At 50.7% G+C, this 18277-nt stretch overlaps 1 protein-coding gene across 5 annotated transcripts in view; it reads left to right on the plus strand.

The window, feature by feature from the left end:
• Positions 1–18277, plus strand: part of GMDS (GDP-mannose 4,6-dehydratase) — a 434986-nt gene that overhangs the window by 186334 nt on the left and 230375 nt on the right. For all 5 annotated transcript variants that reach the window (XM_024983738.2, NM_001080331.1, XM_059880438.1 and 2 more), the window contains 2 exon segments: positions 3878–4070; positions 5005–5109. In XM_024983738.2, coding sequence (XP_024839506.1) covers positions 3878–4070; positions 5005–5109 — 298 coding nt within the window.

The following is an 18277-nucleotide window of genomic DNA, read 5'->3' on the forward strand; positions in this document are numbered from 1 at the left end:
CCTGGAGAATTCCAGGGATGTGTAGTCCATGGGGTCGCAAAGAGACAGACACGACTGAGCGATTTGCACTTCCAGTGGAAACTGCGTTGGGTGTGTAGAGTTGCACAGAGATGGCACCCCGCTCCAGGACTCTTACCTGGAAAATCCCGTGGACGGAGGAGCCTGGTGGGCTGCAGTCCATGGGGTCGCACAGAGTCAGACATGACTGAGCGACTTCACTTTCACTTTTCACTTTTCACTTTCACTCATTGGAGGAGGAAATGGCAACCCGGTGTTCTTGCCTGGAGAATCCCAGGGACGGGGAGCCTGGTGAGCCTGGTGAGCTGCCGTCTATGGGGTCGCACCGAGTCGAACACAACTGAAGCGACTTAGCAGCAGCAGCAGCAGTCCCCTTTGTTTAGTCTGGGTAGAATTCGACACGCTGACGGACTAATAACCTTATGATTGTTAGATGTTTCAAGTTATCATTGTAAATGTTTTTGAATATAAATATAATTATAGTGAAATAAGGAAAAGATCATATAAAACCGGGCTTGTGAGTGTCAGGAGGTTCTGGTGTCGGGGCACAGAGAGCCAAGGCCGGGAGTGAGTCCACAGTGCAAAGGCCCGGTTGAAACAACGCCCCTCCTCTATTCTGGCACCATCACTGGCTCCCCAGTGCCCACTGAGCAAGACTGCACCCCCGCCTCCCCCAGTGTGGCCCGCCTCTGTCCTTGGCTTTTCCCGTCTGAGCTGGAGCCTTCTGGTTCCCAGCACAGCCAGGGTGACCCCCCATCAGGGGGCCTCCCACCCTGTCTCCACTCTCTGCGTGGGTGTCTCCTCCCCGAGCCTTCTCTCCTCTGTCCATGCCCTCTCCCCTCCTCTGAGTTTCTGGGCCCCTACCCGCCGTGGTCCCCAGACCCTGCAGCCGTCTCAGCCCCACCCCCTCAGTTCCAGTAGCCTCAGCCTTGAGGGCCCCTCCACTTTCCTCACTGTTCTGTACCCGGAGGCAGGCGGGGGGACTCCTTCACCTTTGCATGTCCTGCACTTAGGATGGGTGCCCTGCTGCTCAGGGTGGACGCCCCATAAACAGTGCTGCCCCTTACCCCAGATCGGCCAGGAAGCCCCTCTGCCAGGCTGCAGCCCCCTGGGCCAGCCCCCTGCCGGCCCCCCCGCCCTGCTCTGATCTCCTCTCGTCCCAGATGCGAGGAGGTAGCTGCCCACTGAGCGCTGCCCGCCAAGCGCCGTGTCCGTGGAGACGGGTGTTTTATTGTTGCTCTCCTTGGTTAATAATCTCACTTGCAGATTCCAGCTCTTTGGAGGCGCAGCAGCGGGCGGCTGCCTGTGTGGTCCCACGTCTCCTGGAGGCAGAGGCGGCGCCCGGGGCCCGGCTGCCTCTTCCCACACGGAGTTCTCCTGCAGCAGCAGCCTCTGAGGGTCTGAGGCAACATCTGTACTCAGGAAACACTGGCTCCTTCCTTGAAATTTCAGAAATCAAGTTTGCTTCCCACGTAAAGTCCACTCCCTTATTAACTGTATGCTCAGGTCACTTAGAAGTTACCTGCCTGCACTTCAGACTCCATGCCATCCTCTGTGTTCAGGTTCCCACTGGTGCAAAAACAGGAAAAACAAGCACGCACGCACAGACACATGGCTCCTGGCCTGGGGGCTCTGGGCCACTATACAGTGGGCGACTAGGGCTCTGAGGTAAGAGGTGACGCCAGGAGGAGATGCTGCCCGGGAGGGGTGTGAGGGTGGCGTGACTGCCGACCTTACTGGGCCTGTGTGGCGTGAGCCCCGTGCCGAGAGCTGGGCTGGTCCAGTAAGCACGCTTCCAGAATCCGCGCTCACGCGTTGCCCTGCGGGGTGCAGGGCAGGCCTCCAGCTCCTCCATCTGGGTCCCCACAGCGCTCTGGGTGGGAGGCTCAGATTTCCACTCCTCTCTGAATGAGGATAACTCTGGGATACATGTTTATATCTTTGAATGTTGATCAGAGCAATCTGCTCTATATTTGAACTTACGTCTCCTATTTTCCTTTGACTTTAAGCTAAAGCCCTGGGTCCTGGTGGCCTTGCCACTGTCCTGATGGGCCTGGCGGTGAGCGTGTCGGGGGCGGCACCTGCTCCTCCTGCTCCTGCTCTCCGGCTGCAGCCTCAGACGGCCCTCTGCTCTGAGCTCCGCATCTTTGTGCAGCGGGACTGTGCGGCCCTTGTTGTAACTGTTATGCCGAAGCTGTGAAATTGACAGAGTTTCTTGTTAATTGTACCTATTTCAGTAAGATTGGGTTATCAACCTTCTTCCGTCTTCTGGTAGCCTGTGTTTTCTCTTAGTCTTTGTAGTTTTGATATTTCTGTGTTCCACATTTAAATCTCAGTGGTTCACATGCTGTCTTCATTCATCCCCCAAACACTAGCAAAAGCCGTGTTTCAGGCCCAGGGCTCCCGCTCAACACAAGGAAACTCTGCCCTCAGGAGCCTCGTTTTAATGGAGAAGCTGGACAGTGAGTGAAGGCTGGGTGGACGGAGGTGCGGGCCTCTGGGCTTTGTGGGCAGAGAGGAGGGCAGGGCAGGCCCCCAGGACGGGGCACACTGTGTGCAGCGCGAGGCTGACTGCGTGCGCACCTGCCTGGGTGTGTGTGCCTGTGAGTACGCCAGGACAGTGATTTTCAGACAATGGTTTTTATTGGTTTAGGAGATTTTAATATTAGGTTAATTTATTATGTTTACAGTTAATTGAAGTAAAAAGCACATTGGTCACATTTATTTTTAAATAAAACATGTGAGAGCTGCAGAGTACTGAGTGATTCCTTAACACCCTCTTCTTCAAAGCCCATCAACTCAACATGCATTAGCATCTTTCTGTATTCAGTGTGTCTTATAATTAAAAGATATGTGTGATTTTAGTCGTTAAATCATGACCGACTTTGCAACCCCATGGACTGTAGCCCACCAGGCTCCTCTGTCCATGGGATCCTCCAGGCAAGAATACTGGAGGATTTCCTTCTCCAGGGGATCTTCCCAACCCAGGATTGAACCCACATCTCCTGCATTGGCAAGAAGGTTCTTTACCACTAAGCCACCTGGGAAGCCTATATGATTATGGATCAGATCAGATCAGTCGCTCAGTCGTGTCCGACTCTTCGCGACCCCATGAATCGCAGCACGCTAGGCCTCCCTGTCCATCACCAACTCCCGGAGTTCACTGAGACTCACGTCCATCGAGTCAGTGATGCCATCCAGCCATCTCATCCTCTGTTGTCCTCTTCTCCTCCTGCCCCCAATCCCTCCCAGCATCAGAGTCTTTTCTAATGAGTCAACTCTTCGCATGAGGTGGCCAAAGTACTGGAGTTTCAGCTTCAGCATCATTATGTATATAATATAAGGTACTAAAAAGTCATGCTTGTAGCTTAATTAAAAATAGAAGATAAAACAGTTCTTTTAACAATCAACTGTGTTCTAATCACACGTTCCTGAACTTAATCTGTGCATAAAAATTAAACGGGACTCACTGAAAATGTGGATTCCTAGCCACCTCCCACCCAGAGATTGGTTCCAGCTGAATTTTTCGGGGACACCCAGGCACCCCGATGATTCTGTGGAGCAGAGGCTTGCGTTTTGAGAAGCCCAGCTCCAGGGCCTCCAGCCTGGAGTTAGCAGGCGATGTATGTGGTTCAGGCATTCCCTGTGTTACCACAGGGAATTGATACCACTTTCTTAAGGTATTTTTTCATCCACCTGATGTTAGAAACAGATGACATCCACACTCTTACTCTGCTGCTGGAAAATAATATTTTCCCACAAACAGAGCCCTTCCGAGTAGCAGTTGCGGCCGTTACCTCTGAGGGTCTTTGCTGCTGGCCTGCACTAACGTGGCCTCATCGGCACCTGCTGTCTCCAGATCTCGTTCGACCTGGCGGAGTACACGGCCGACGTGGATGGCGTGGGCACCTTGCGGCTCCTGGACGCGGTGAAGACCTGCGGCCTTATCAGCTCGGTGCGGTTCTACCAAGCCTCGACAAGCGAGCTCTACGGGAAGGTGCAGGAGATACCTCAGAAGGAGACCACGCCTTTCTACCCGCGCTCCCCTTACGGTGAGAACGTGTGGCCCCGTCCTGCTCGGGGGCTGGCGACACGTGGTGGGCGGTGGCTACGCAGACAGACCAAGGTGCGTGGCTTGCCGGCCAGACGCCTGTGCGCAGGCAGGGGGTCGTGCTGCCCTTGCCCCTGGGGTGAAATTGCTGACTCACCGCACCCTCCAGACAGAGCGCTGTGAGAGGGAAGTTGCTTCCTCCAAGATTCCTTGTACTGGACTGTTGTGGGTCGAGCTGAAGTGATATGTCTGGTATTTATTCCATTTCCCAGTTTAAATTCTCCCTGAGCTCAAACCCTTAAGTGCAAGTGTTAGTCACTCAGTCGTGCCTGACTCTTTGTGACCCCATGGACTGTAGCCTGCCAGGCTCCTCTGTCCATGGGATTCTCCAGGCAAGAATACTGGCGTGGGTTACCATTCCCTTCTCCAGGGGGTCTTCCCAACCCAGGGATCGAATCGATCTCCTGCATTGCAGGCAAATTCTTTGCCATCTGAGCCAGCAGGGAAACCCTAAAACAGATAGACAAATCTATTGCATCTAATATATTTATAAAAAGAATATTCACAGAAGACTTTAGTGATAAAATTTAAAGCAGCTAGAATATCAAGATTCAGGTTTTTCACTTACTACTCCCTTAAAGAAACAGGGGACGAGGCCTAGGAAAGGTCGGTTTGCTGTGCCGCGCACACTACAGCTGAGTTAGGCTGTGAAGGCATGGGCTGTGGCCGTTACACAGGGAAGAGACTTAAGTATTTCCTTGTTTCATGACTAACTGGCAAAGGAACCTTTATTTTGTCCTTGGCTTTTGATTCATTTTTTCCCTATCTTGATACATCGTGAGCTGTAAATTCTGCAAGTTGTTACTTGTTTGAGTGAAAATCTGTTTACAGTAAGACGCTGTCTTTGATTTGCTTTTAAACATTTATCCCAACAGGGGCAGCGAAGCTCTACGCGTACTGGATCGTGGTGAACTTCCGGGAGGCATACAACCTGTTCGCAGTGAACGGCATCCTCTTCAACCACGAGAGCCCCCGGAGAGGTCAGTACAGGTGCCGATGGGAGGAGAGCGCCTGGCTCCAGGCAGGGACACGTGTGTGTGTGTGCGTGCGCGCGTGTGTGTGCATGGGTTCTACACATGTGCTGTGCAGACTGGGGCCGCTTCACATCTGTTTTTAATGATGCAAGTGTCAGAAGCAGTCGATGAAGACATGGGAATCCAGCCTTGGTTGCCTACTAGCTTTGATAGCGGTTTTATTCAGCATGGAGCTGAGCATGTCCCAGGTTTACCATTCCCATCGGAAGCGCTCGCCGCGCGTGCTTGAGCCTGGGAGTCAGGAGGTGTCCTTGGAGTACGAGGGGCCGGGCGGGAGCCGGGGCCTCTTCCCCATGTCGCTGTTGCTCCGGAGCCTCCACTGTGGAGTCTCCCCTTCCTCACTTTGAATCAGCTGTGTACTCAATATTCCGTCTTTACGTTCCATTCAACAAATACCCAGACGTTTCTGTGCTTCTAGAGTGTGTCTTAAGGTACATTTGAAATCACTGCTTATACTTAGAATCTTCATGTATTTTCTTTTTCAGAGAATCACATTTGTTTCGTTGGCTTGTTGCCTTTGAGACTGTGAGCAACGTGCCAACTCTCCTCTTCCAAATATTAGGCTTTAAATAAGAAAGTGTGTACTCCTTTCATTATTTCTGGTTTACTAAAGCATGAGAAATCTTTAACAAAACATGTACACCTACAAAGTGAAAGTCATCTGTTTAGCTCTGAGTTTTATTAAATCTCACTGTCATTCAGGCTTTCAGCTTGAAAACGAATGAGAAGCCAGTGCTGTAGGTGTTCCGTGCCCAGCAGTTAGTGATGCTTGTAACTCGGTCAGTGGGTCTTTATGTGACTGTGTAGCCACGTAATTAAACCAGCAAGTCAGAGGAAAGGCTGGAGTGGCGTTTGCACTGGTACGTTTAGTCGCAGTGCGTTTAATTTTATAATCGCTTCAGTTAAAACTTCCCACGATGCACTGCTGGAGCATCAGAGCCCGGCGGCCGTCTCTGACTCTGAAGGGAGAGCCAGTGAGCAGGCTCAGCGCCGCGCTGCGGGGCGCCCCGAGCAGCCGGGAGAGGGGGCGCCCGGCCGTCCCCGCCTATGCCCGGGTTGGGGTGCTGAGGACTGACCGTCCGGCCTCCCAGGCGCAAACCCATCAGTGCGTCTTGTCTGCTGTGCTTCTCCCCTCAACTTTTCCACTGGCCAAAAAGCAAACTCAATTGTTTGGGGTTAGGTTAGGGTAGGGAAAAACATTCTTAGTTGTGGAATAAGGAGATTTACAGTTTTAAACGTAAACCCCCCTCAGGCCTCCGTGTGCGCCTCCCAGTGAGAACCGTTTGTCTGCACTGATGTCAGCGACTGTTTAAAACTGTTTATTTTTAAAAGGAATCTTTATTTTTTATTAAGGTATGGTTGGTTCGTAATGGTGTGTTAGTTTCCGGTGTATAATTAAGTGATTTGTATATAATAGAACTGAATATATATATGTATGTATACACACACACACACACACAGAGACGTTTTTCCCATATAAGTTACTACAGAACGAGCGGAGCTCCCCATGCAGTGCAGCAGGGCCTTCCTGTTTACCCGCTCTTCGTGCAGTAGGGCGCACGTGACACTCCTAAACTCATAAGTTACTCCTCCCCCAGCCTTTCTCCACGGGTGACCATAGTTTGTTTTCTGTGTCTGTGAGTCTCTTTCTGTTCCGTAAATACGTTCATTTGTAACATTAAAGCCTCTGCAATAAGTGGTGTCACGTGGCACTTGTCTCTGGCTTCACTGGGTAGGACAGTCTCTAGGCCCATCCATGTTGCTGCAAGTGGCATTGTTTTGTTCTTTCTTACAGCTGAGTAAATATTCCGTTGTGTGTCTACCACATCGTCTGTATCCATTCTTCCGTTGATGAACATTTATGTTCCTCCCGTGCCTTGGCTGTTGCATATAGTGCTGCAGTGAACACTGGGGTGCATGTGTCTTCTCCAGTTTTGTTTTTCCTCCAGGTGTATGTCTAAGAGTAGGATTGCTAAGTAAGATGCTGGTTCTGTTAGTTTTAATGCAGGGGTCTCTAGCCTCAGGGATCTTAATGCCTGATGATCTGAGGTGGAGCTGATGTAATAATAGAAATAAAGTCACAATAAATGTCAGGCACTTGAGTCGTCCTGAAACCATCTCTCCCACCCCCAGTCCATGGAAAACCTGTATTCCATGAAACAGGTCCCTGGTGACAAAAAGGCCGGGGCTGCTGTTTTACGGAACCTCCATGCTGCTCTCCACAATGACTGCACCAGCTCACATTCCCACCACCAGTGTAGGAGGGTCCCTTTCCATCACACCCCTTGCAGCATTTATTGTTTGTAGACTTTTTGGTGATGGCCATTCTGACTGGTGTGGTGATACCAAATAAAACCTAATTAAACTTAAAACCTTTTGCGCAGCAAAGGAAGCCATAAACAAAATGAAAAGACAATGTGCAGAATGTGAGGAAATATTTAGAAATGATGCAATAGACAAGGGATTAATCTCCAAAATATACAAGTAACTCATACAGCTCAGTATCAAAACAAACAAACAAACAAACAAATACCACAAAACACCCAATCAGAACTCCAGTCAAAAAATGGGCAGATGATCTAAATAGACATTTCTCCAGAGAAGACACAGATAGTTAATAGGCTCATGAAAAGATGTTCACCATCACTAATTATTAGAGAAATGCCAATCAAAATGGAAACTAATACTTCTTTTTTAGTTTAAAGAAAAGTAAACCGTAGAGGGAGGTTATGGGGAGAGAAGCCCCCTTTCTCACCAGGCGCCAGCCCCACCCTCGGGCCTCGGCTGACTCTCCTGCAGAAACAGCCCAGAGGCCCCACCTCAGCACAGACGTGGCGCCGTGTGCGCACAGCGCTCCTCGCCGTCACGCACGGAGGTGGACCTGCAACGCACACCACCTGGTCTTGTTCTGAAAGCCTCTGACATCATAGTTCTTATTTCATCCATGTAATTGAATAATGGAAAATGATTAAAATAGTGGTATGTGTGAAAATGATGTGATACTTGCTTGATAAGATATCTAATAGTGAATACCCACAGCATTTCTTGAAACTTGGAAATTAATCTTCATATTAAATTAAGCTGATAATACTGTTGTTGTTTTGTCACAGTTAATTGTTAATTTTTTGAGATTCTTTAGCAGACTGAGAATTCCTTCATGGTAGGGAGTGTGTTATAGTCTTTCATCTTTAGCATGTAAAACAGTGCCTCAGTTCAGTTCAGTTCAGTCGTTCAGTTGTGTCCAACTCTTTGCGACCCCATGAATCGCAGCACGCCAGGCCTCCCTGTCCATCACCAACTCCCGGAGTTCACTCAGACTCACGTCCATCGAGTCAGTGATGCCATCCAGCCATCTCATCCTCTGTCGTCCCCTTCTCCTCCTGCCCCCAATCCCTCCCAGCATCAGAGTCTTTTCCAATGAGTCAACTCTTCGCGTGAGTTTCAGCTTCAGCATCATTCCTTCCAAAGAAATCCCAGGGCTGATCTCCTTCAGAATGGACTGGTTGGATCTCCTTGCAGTGCAAGGGACTCTCAAGAGTCTTCTCCAACACCACAGTTCAAAAGCATCAATTCTTGGGCGCTCAGCCTTCTTCACAGTCCAACTCTTACATCCATACATGACCACAGGAAAAACCATAGCCTTGACTAGATGAACCTTTGTTGGCAAGGCAATGTCTCTGCTTTTGAATATGCTATCTAGGTTGGTCATAACTTTCCTTCCAAGGAGTAAGCGTCTTTTAATTTCATGGCTGCAGTCACCATCTGCAGTGATTTTCATGTGATTTTCATATTAAACATGAAAAAAATTTTCTAGCCTACCTGCTGTTAAACAGTGCCTACCTGCTGTTAAACATTTACTAAATGTTATATTAGTTTCAGGTGTACAGCATAGTGACTGATATTTTGTAAAGACTGTTCTCCATTTGTAATTACTGTCAAGCCTTGGTTCTGTTCCCTGTGCTGGACAGTGCATCCTTCTAGCTTATTTGCTGTGTGCATAGTTGTTGGTAGGAAACGATGTAGAAGACTCTGTCTGATACACCTTAGTAAACACACAGAGCTCCTCTTTAAAACTGCCTGTCGTTTGCTCGCCGGCGATACTCTGGTGCTTCGAGTCTGTCTTCTTAAGCAGCTTGAGCGCGTGTGTCCGTCCGTCCTGCCCCGTCATCTCTGGGCCACTTTTGCTTCGTTGCTGCAGTGGGGAAGCTCAGTGTCAGTGAAGGTACAGCGTCACGAAGGCCTGTTAGGTGCAGCTGAAACGGGGGCTACTTTCTGCTTTTTCTCTAACAGAAGCTAATTGACAAGGCCCTTTTTGACTGCTTGCATAACAGTCCATGAGAATCTCTGACTTTATGGAAGAGGTATTTTTCGTATAGAGATATTCTGGACCAGAGATTGGCCAGCTCTGGCTGGTGCGCCCGGTCCTGCCCACCTGCTGGTGTTCGTGAGTGAAGGGTCACGGGAGCCTGGCCATGCCCAGGACTCGCACATCATCAGCGGCTGTGTCCACGGTGGAGGCCTGGGGCCTGCAAAGCCCCGAGAGTTGACTCTCTGACCCTTTAAGAAAACATCTGCTGTTCCCCCACTTTCCACCCCCTGGGAACAGCTGAAGCCTCAACAGTAAGAAACATTCAACTGTGTATAGTATGGGCTTCTCCCAAGGCAGCAAGGTAGTTTTATAGAAAGGCTTCCAATAAACATGAATCGCGTTGAGTCGGTGGTTAACCCACCTGCAGCAGGATTCCTGCAGCATGTTGTCAGCTGGGCACTGAGAGGCCCCCAGGCGACCTGGCGGCTGGGCTGGTCCTGCCGGGCACACGGCCGCTGGCTTCCCCTGCACCATGTGTCTTTGCTTCCTCGCAGTCCTGGTGGTTCTCTGGAAGGATGCTTATTTACTTGGTCACGTGGTGAGCTCACAGTAGCTCTGAAGGTGGGTGGGGTTGTTCTCATTGGCGCAGAAGTGACTGCTTAGAGTCCCTGATCTGCTGGAGACACCTGTGATCAGAGGCGGGCCTCCCCCTGCTCGCTTTTCAGAGGTGCCACATGGCTCACGCTTCAGGTTTGCTTGTAAGAAAGCGGAGGCCCTTGAGCATCATTCACAGCACATTCACAGCGAGAGATAGTTCACTGTCTATCAGTGTGTGCCGCAAAAGGGTGGCAGCGCATCACCGCGTGCTCGCGTCGGGCCGTGGTGCTCAGACACCAGCACAAGCTGTCACTCGTACGCACTCAGCCCTTTGAAGTAAAAATGGACTATTTTTTTTAAATTAAAAGAAGAGTTGGTTTACTTGGTGGAGAAATGCCACAAAACTGGACACGCACCTGAAAACCTTCTACTTCTTTTGTTTTTCTAGACTTGAGCTTCGGCGTCTGTTTTACTTACGTATTTCTACGTGTTCTGACTGCCACACGTGTGGCAGTGGTACCACCTTACTCCTGAAGACACAGGTTTATATGTTCCCTCTTTAGGAAGTCAAGGCCGTGCTTATTGTCTAGAACTATTACATTTCTGTGAGGAAAATATCACATGCAAAGAATCTTTTTGTTTTTGTTGCTCTTTCTTTGGAAAGCTAATCAGAGACTGATGTCACAGAGCTGTTAACTGTAGAAATTAGACTATGTAAAAAATGCTGAGAAGTTTTAAAATTACTTTAAAGTAGCTTGTGAAGAGAAAGTAGCTTCTTTTCAAATATATCGGTTATCATGATAAAATATGAGACTATTCTATAGATTAGAACATTGAAAGCAAGCCCACTGGGAAGGTCATTGTACTCATGAGCTGTTTTTGCTGCAGCTGACATGTTCATTCAATACTCTAAAGATACTTGTGGACATATTCTTGTGGTTTGTGGACATATTTTGACAGACTTGTTAAACTTACACATTTCTCTCTGTGTATGTGGTAATGCATACACACTTCTGTTTTTTAAGATTTCTTAATGTAAAAGTACATAGTGGCCCATGAGGTGACACTGTTTCTCTGAAAGAGCTTTCAGGGGGCAAACAGCGGCCGCCCACCTGCGTGTGCTCCCCCCAGAGGCGCTCAGGATCCTTGAGGAGGAGGAGTGTAGTCTTCTCATCCCATTTGTCTCGTTACTGAAGAAGCTGAAGCGGCATGAGGGTGAGGTGTTCACGGTTCTCGGCACTGACTGATGCCAGTGCGGGGCTGGCACAGCCCTGGGGTGGAGGGTCGACCTCCACACTGCTTGTGTCTGTAGAAATCGCCCGTGGTGACGCTTTGGAGTTGGCATTGGAGCAGGTCACCCCCAGAAGCAGAGCTGGGCTTCAAAATGGAATGAAGCAATGGCTCATATCTTTGGTGAAAGATGTGAATTCTTTTGGTTAAATGCAGTGTGCCTTTCAGATGTTTAGTAGAAATGATCATAATGAAACATTAGATTTATGACAGTAAAATACAAATGTGACTTAAAGTAAAAAACTGACCTTGAGCTGGCCTGGAGGAAAAGCAGAGCTCGTGCAAAATGCGTTACAACCCCGTGCGACAGTGCGCAGTGGTAAAGCGCCTTAAGTACGCCCACGGTTAGCAGCTCGACTCCGCACATGCGTGGTGTCCAGCGACTGCTTAGGAGCGGAGACCTTTTAGATGCTACAGCACATTCCTCTAAACACAGGCTGCGTAAGAAATCATATATATATCTAAACACAGTATTCACCTGACTGGGAGACTCTGGAAGGTTCGTGAACTTGTAGTTTTAAGGTTTAGACTTGAGCTTTTTTTTTTTTTTGCCAAGTATTTTGCTTTTTAAAATGTCTTAACTATATTAACATGCTAATCTTCAGATTTTTAAAAACTATAATTGCGAGAATTAACTACTCAAACCATAGTAAAATTTTAGACAGTTTTCCCCTTTAGTTTTCTAAAGATTGTTCTTTATTCATTGCTGTAAATATAAGATTAACCCTCCAGACTAGAGGTTCTCCACTGGGATGGGAGCGAGGTGGGGAGAATGTGACCTGCCCCCAGAGGACATGTGATTCACCTGAAGACGCTTTTGGTTTTCACCCCTGGCGGGAGGGGTGCTGGGTGCTTGCTGCCAGCACCTTGGCTGGGGGCAGGGATGCTCCTAAACAGCCCACAAGCACAGGTACCCCCCGGGCAAGAGTCCCCGGGCACGTGTCGGGGTGACGGCCCCAGAGGTTGTCACCAAATCTAGACGAGTGTCCTCTCAAGACCAGCAGCTGCTTTTTCTTAATGTAGCACTTTTACTTTGTGGTCAGTCCTTCCTGCTGCTGCTGTTGCTGCTGTGTCGCTTCAGTCGTATCCGACTCTGCAACCCCAGAGACGGCAGCCCACCAGGCCCTGCGGTTCCTGGGATTCTCCAGGCAAGAACACTGGAGTGGGTTGCCATTTCCTTCTCCAATGCATGAAAGTGAAAAGTGAAAGTGAAGTTCCTTCCTAGAGTTTAGCAAATGTTCACCTAAACACAGGAGAAAAGAAATCTGATTTAAATAGTTCCCTGTAAAACTGTTTAGGCCTTAGGTCTTGGAGGTCAGGCCTGAGTCAGGGAAGCCTGAGACCAGAGGAGTTTCTTCACGGCTCTTCTGATCAGCTGGGGATGAGCTCTCACTTCATAGGGGCCCATTTCCACAGCCCACGTCCAGGGTGGGTCCATTGCACACCCTCCACCTCCGAAGTACATGAGCATTTTTATCTTTCGTTGTAAATCAGAGCACAGCTTTCCTTTGGGAATAAACTGTGGATCCATGTCCTAGGCCATCCCTCAGTGCGTAGGGCCATAGTAACGTTTCTGTAGAGGCTCCCTGAGTATGAGAGTTTTCCTTTGAAATGATTCAAACTCACAGCTGTTTAATGCCCTAGGGGATAAGAGGATGCATGGTATACATTAAATAGTTGGAACTGGCTTGTATTTAATCCTGATGGGCAGAAAGCACTCCCCTTTCTGTATGTGGATGTCTATTTGTAAATAAGGTAATCTTTTTAAAAAATGACTTAAGTTAGTATTTGTCAACCTGGCTGGTAAATTTAAATTGCAGTGCTATAGACATACTAAGAAACATGGAAACCAATGTCACATCAGCCAACTATGTATCTGTATAGTTGTATATTAAGAGTGCTCTGCGGTTTTGGGTGAGCATCACAGCCTGAATTACCGAAAACAGCGCAGCCACGTGTTGTGAAATCCAGGCGTGAGTAGCCACATGGGGGCCCAGCCCAGGCCTGCAGGCGCAACGCCGACCCATTCTACCTGCGTTCACGATGAGGTCACTGCCTGAAGCCCACACGAGGGCCCAGCCCAGGCCTGCAGGCGCAATGCCGACCCATTCCACCTGCGTTCATGATGAGGTTGCTGGCTGCTCACTGTGGCCCTACCAGGCTCCTGGTGGCCTCTGACTAGTCCTCTGGGCCCCTGTCACCCCTGTGGACTGTGACACTTGAACGTCACAGAGCTGTCTGCCTGTTCTTTTCTGCAGAAGATGCGGTGTAACTGATCGGACACGCTGGACTGTTGTTTCTTTTTAAGACTTTAGAATGTTACCGTCCCTTTACTTCCGGCTGTGCTGGCTCTGGGGCCCCGAGGGCTTTTCTTTAGTTGCAGTGCGTGCGCCTCTCCCTGTGGGGCTGCTCTGGCTGTGGTGCGCGGCCTCCAGGGTGTGCGGGTCTCAGCGGCTGCAGCCTGCAGGCTCCGGAGCACAAGCCCAGAAGCCGTGGTGCACGGGCCCAGCTGCCCCGCGGCTCGTGGGGCCTTCAGGACCGGGGACTGCACCTGTGTTCAGCACTGGCGGGCGCCACCGAGCCACCAGCAGAGCGCACGAAGGACGCCTGAGGTGAGGCTTGGTCTCAGCGAGTGGTTATCACCACTCAAGAAAGTCAAGTCCCTTCTCACCCGCTGAGAGGACATTTCCAGGATTGTTAACACTGATTTTTTTTTTTTAATTTTTTGCGATTTCTGTGGCATTTACATTTGAAACCAAACTGATGACTGTTGGGTCTCACGTAGCACGCCCCCCACCTGTAAGCTGGCAGTGTCCGCGGGGCCGCAGGCCACGCAGAGCCAGGCACGGGCCGGGGCCACGTGGCAGGGACTCGGGCAGCCCTCGGTCCTCTTCCGTGTCGGGACCACGTCCAGCTCAGGCTGTCTTGTGAGGACCGCTGAGCTGACCGTGCTGCGTACCCGTGGGGGCCGTGCAGGGGAGAAGCGGGGCGCAGGTGTGACACAGAGGAGCTCGGTTCCAGTGCACTGAGAGCCTTTGTGTGCCTCCCTGCCCCTCCCTTCTCTTCCCTCCTCCCGTGCTTCCCTTGCTGAGTCCTGGAGGCTGGACTCTGGACACCGACCACCCCCAGACCCTGTCTGAGGGAGTGGCCCTCGGAGCGGGGCCCTGGCAGCCGCGGCCTGAAGAGCGTACATCCCGCGGGGCTGCCAGCCAGAAGTGTGTTTGAGCCAAACACTGAGAACCGATCGTGATGTTTACAGATGGCTTAGAGTGGCCGCCGAGGCGTCCGTGCGTTGCAGAAAGAAGAGATGGAGGAGGTCCTGGAGAATCACTGGAACCACAGGAAAAGCTATTTGCAAGTGAGATTCTGGAAGTTAAGCCAGTGAACGTTTGAATTAGGGAAGCCAAAAACAGATGATGATGAATATGGAAGAATTATGGATAAACACCAAAGGCCTGTGTGAGACCCTTGGGAAAATTAATGAAACCTTTAAGTATTTTTAAAAACGGTTCACATATTTTCATTAGTGGTCCTGTGAAGTGCAAAATGTTTTGTCAAAGAAATGCAAACCAGAAAAAAAAAAAAAAAAAAACCTGCTATACATTTTGGTGATACTAAGAAAAAAAAAATACAATTATTGTTTAAATTTTATTATAAGATACATTGCAAATTTTTTGTCAAATGGCATTTTCCCCAAAATTTAGTTTGAGCCAAAGCTTTCTTTTTCCTGTTTTGTTTTGAGCAAAAAAGGCTTTGCTCCCCTTTTTCATTGGCTTGGATTCAGGGGAGGACCCAGGAGTCATCAACCGCTTAGATCCAAGCCAGCCTCCTCCACTTATGTCAGGGGCAACTTCGGCAAGTCCTGTCATCTGTCTGAGCCTCAGTTTTCTCACCTGTGAAATGGGAGGATGACTGTCTTCACTTAAGGGACTGTGATCTTGGGAGGAAGTTCTATAAGTAGGGTTATTAGCGCACTGTTACATCACCCCTGCTGAAGGTGCTCTGGAGAAGGGACGCCCATCTGTGGCCACCTCACATTCAAATGCAATAATCATGAAGGAATGGGGGAGACTCATGAAGGGAGAGGTGACTTGTCTTTCCTGAATAAGTTGGAGAAGTTCAGCTCTCAGACCTTGTTAAGGGGTGATTAAGGTAGGCGAGATGTGGTGAAGTGTCAGTAATTTCCAGAATACCGGACACCACGTTGCGGTGGGAAGTGTGCCGTACGCGTTTATTTTCAATTCCCAGAGTTCAGTTAGAGACCAAACTCTGAGCAGAAATGATTCTTCTAAAGCCATGTTACTCTCCTAAGCTCATCCTTCGCAGAGGAAAACTCTTTCTGTAGAAAATACTGGTGGTAAAGAAAGAAAAGGAGGGTGGGGAAGGAGCTGCAGTAAGCAGCCAGAGGAAGCGGAGCATTGCGTGCAGCCAGCCGAGGACGACTCGGGGCTCGATGGCGGCCTCTGGCCTGGGCGTCCGCGGTCCCGAAGCATCGTGGCAGCCGGCTGCCCGCCCGCCTGTGAGGGGCGCGGCGGAGAGCCCACGGCACAGCGCGGCTCCTGTGGCCCGGGCGTGAGGGCGAGGCGCGCTGGGGGCTTTGCCTGAGCCACTGACGTCCTTTCCGCTTGGTCAGACGCTTGCCCACGCGCGCGGCACGCGGTGCGGGCTTAGCCCACGCGCAGATGCGGAGCCGGCTGGCGGCGCCCTCGCTGAGAGCCGAGACGCACAGCCGGTCTGACCCAGGAGGGCTGAGGGCGGCACCAGCTTCGGGCTGTTAAAACAGGAGGGGCCTGTGAGTCTGGGCCGAGGGCCTGAGAGCGCGCCCACGGGGCTCCACTCTGATGCCAGGAGCTGGGGCGGGGCCTCTCCCCACGAGCGTGGGGAGCGCTGTCCTCGGGGAGGGCGTGCTGCTCCTGCAGCTTTGGGGCCAGCTGAGCTCTGGGGCAGGGTGTGGTGCCTGTGGTTCCTCCCTCAAGCTGTTAATGCCAGGACGGTGAGAACTTCAGACAGGAGGCTTTGAGAATATTCAGCATTTCCCACTGGGTCAGTGGAAGTCGGCCCAACTGCTTCTCTGATCTTGGTAGTTACTGGCTGATGGACCCCTAGGCTTCCGGTCCTAGGTCCGTTCAGGAAGTTAGAGCTTAGGCTCAACCTCTCAGCAGACCCTTCCCGTCTTCCTACAGCCCTGGCTGAACGGACACTCCCAGGTGTTGTTACACAGACATTCGTGGTCTGCATGGACCTGATTGATGGGTCACATCAAAACTCCCAGAGTGGGCCAAAGTTGATGTTGAAGAAGGCTTATTTCTGCCAGAACAGGCTGCTGCTAAGTCACTTCAGTCGTGTCTGACTCTGTGTGACCCCATAGATGGCAGCCCACCAGGCTCCCCCATCCCTGGGATTCTCCAGGCAAGAACACTGGAGTGGGTTGCCATTTCCTTCTCTGAAGCATGAAGGTGAAAAGTGAAAGTGAAGTTGCTCAGTCGTGTCCCACTCTTCGCGACCCCATGGACTGCAGCCTATCAGGCTCCTCCGCCCATGGGATTTTCCAGGCAAGAGTACTGGAGTGGGGTGCCATTGCCTTCTCCGGCCAGAATAGGCATATCATTGCAATAACACTTGCTGAACGTCTAGTAAGTTCGGGGTGTCTGAAAAGGCACCAAAGAGGATGTGCAGAAGGATAAGTAGCCCATAACGGCCGCAGTTGAGGAAGTGCGACCACAGTCCGACCGCAGAGAGCACTTCCTGGCCGTGAGGAAGGTGGGTGCTCAGCAGCATCTTACCAGTGGAGAAGGGGAAGCCCCTGTGCCCACAAGACGTTGAGGAGGCTGCGGTGAAGTCCACAGGAAACGTCTCAGCCCGGCCCCAGGTCCCTCTTAAAACCCTAACAATGGATTTGTGCAGAAGGAGCAAACCTCGTAAAAAAGACGGAGGTGATCCTCAGAGGAGCTGTGAGGTTTCTGTTGGAGGAAGCCGGGCTGAACGTGGTTGCTGCGAACCTCAGCGTGGATGTGAGGCCACGTGCACGGCCCTGGGATGGTGCTCACAGGAGGGCCCGGTGGACGATGCAGCTGAAGTGTTTCCTAAGCCTGCAGACACGGCATCTTCTTGTAAGAAAGAAAATCAGGCAGTAACTGAAAATATCCTTAATAACAAGTATCATCTACTCTGCTGGGCCCACCGACTCAATGGACTTGAATCTGAGCAAACTTTGGGAGATAGTTAAGGACAGGGGAGCCTGGCGGGCTGCTGTCCACGGGGTCACAGAATCGGACGTGACTTAGTGACTGAACAACAAACTTCTGGGCCCAGCGCAGTCGTGAGCTAATAATACACCATTGTGAAAAAATGACACATAAATGCCCCTCTAACTGAACAACGCAGGCAAATACTGCTAGTTAATGAAATTCAGTGGTCATGAACGTGAGCTTGCTTCCTGGAATGGGCGGTGAGCAGTGGAGTGGCCACGTCCGTGGGAGTGGACGGCACCTGCCGGTGCTTGTGCCAGCCTGCCGTGCAGAGATGTCGCTTGCTGTCCGGCGTTTGCTGGGGCCCACGTTTGCTCACTGTTCTGTATAGGAACTGGACCCCAAGCACAGAGGGAGATGACCCTACAAAGGGGCGCGTGGCCTCCACGTGTGAACCTTTGTCTTGTTCCTGTTGCCCATCAATGAAGGGCTTGAAGCAAAGCCTTTGGGAGGTTTTCTCACTTTGCAGTCTCTGCACTGGAATGCCTATAAGCAGATGCTGGCTTTTTAAAGTTACCTTGAACGTGACATTTCCGTGAAGTGGCTGTGCTCCGCGTCTCAGTGGTCAGGATGGTTCTGAGCCGAGATGGAATCTCCGTGGTCACGAGCGACCCTGGCCGGGGAGAGGCACTGCCTTCCTGATGCACCACGTGCCCCTTCCTGGGTGCAG

Source organism: Bos taurus, chromosome 23 (genome assembly GCF_002263795.3).
Source record: "Bos taurus isolate L1 Dominette 01449 registration number 42190680 breed Hereford chromosome 23, ARS-UCD2.0, whole genome shotgun sequence".
NCBI classification, from domain to species: Eukaryota; Metazoa; Chordata; class Mammalia; order Artiodactyla; family Bovidae; genus Bos; species Bos taurus.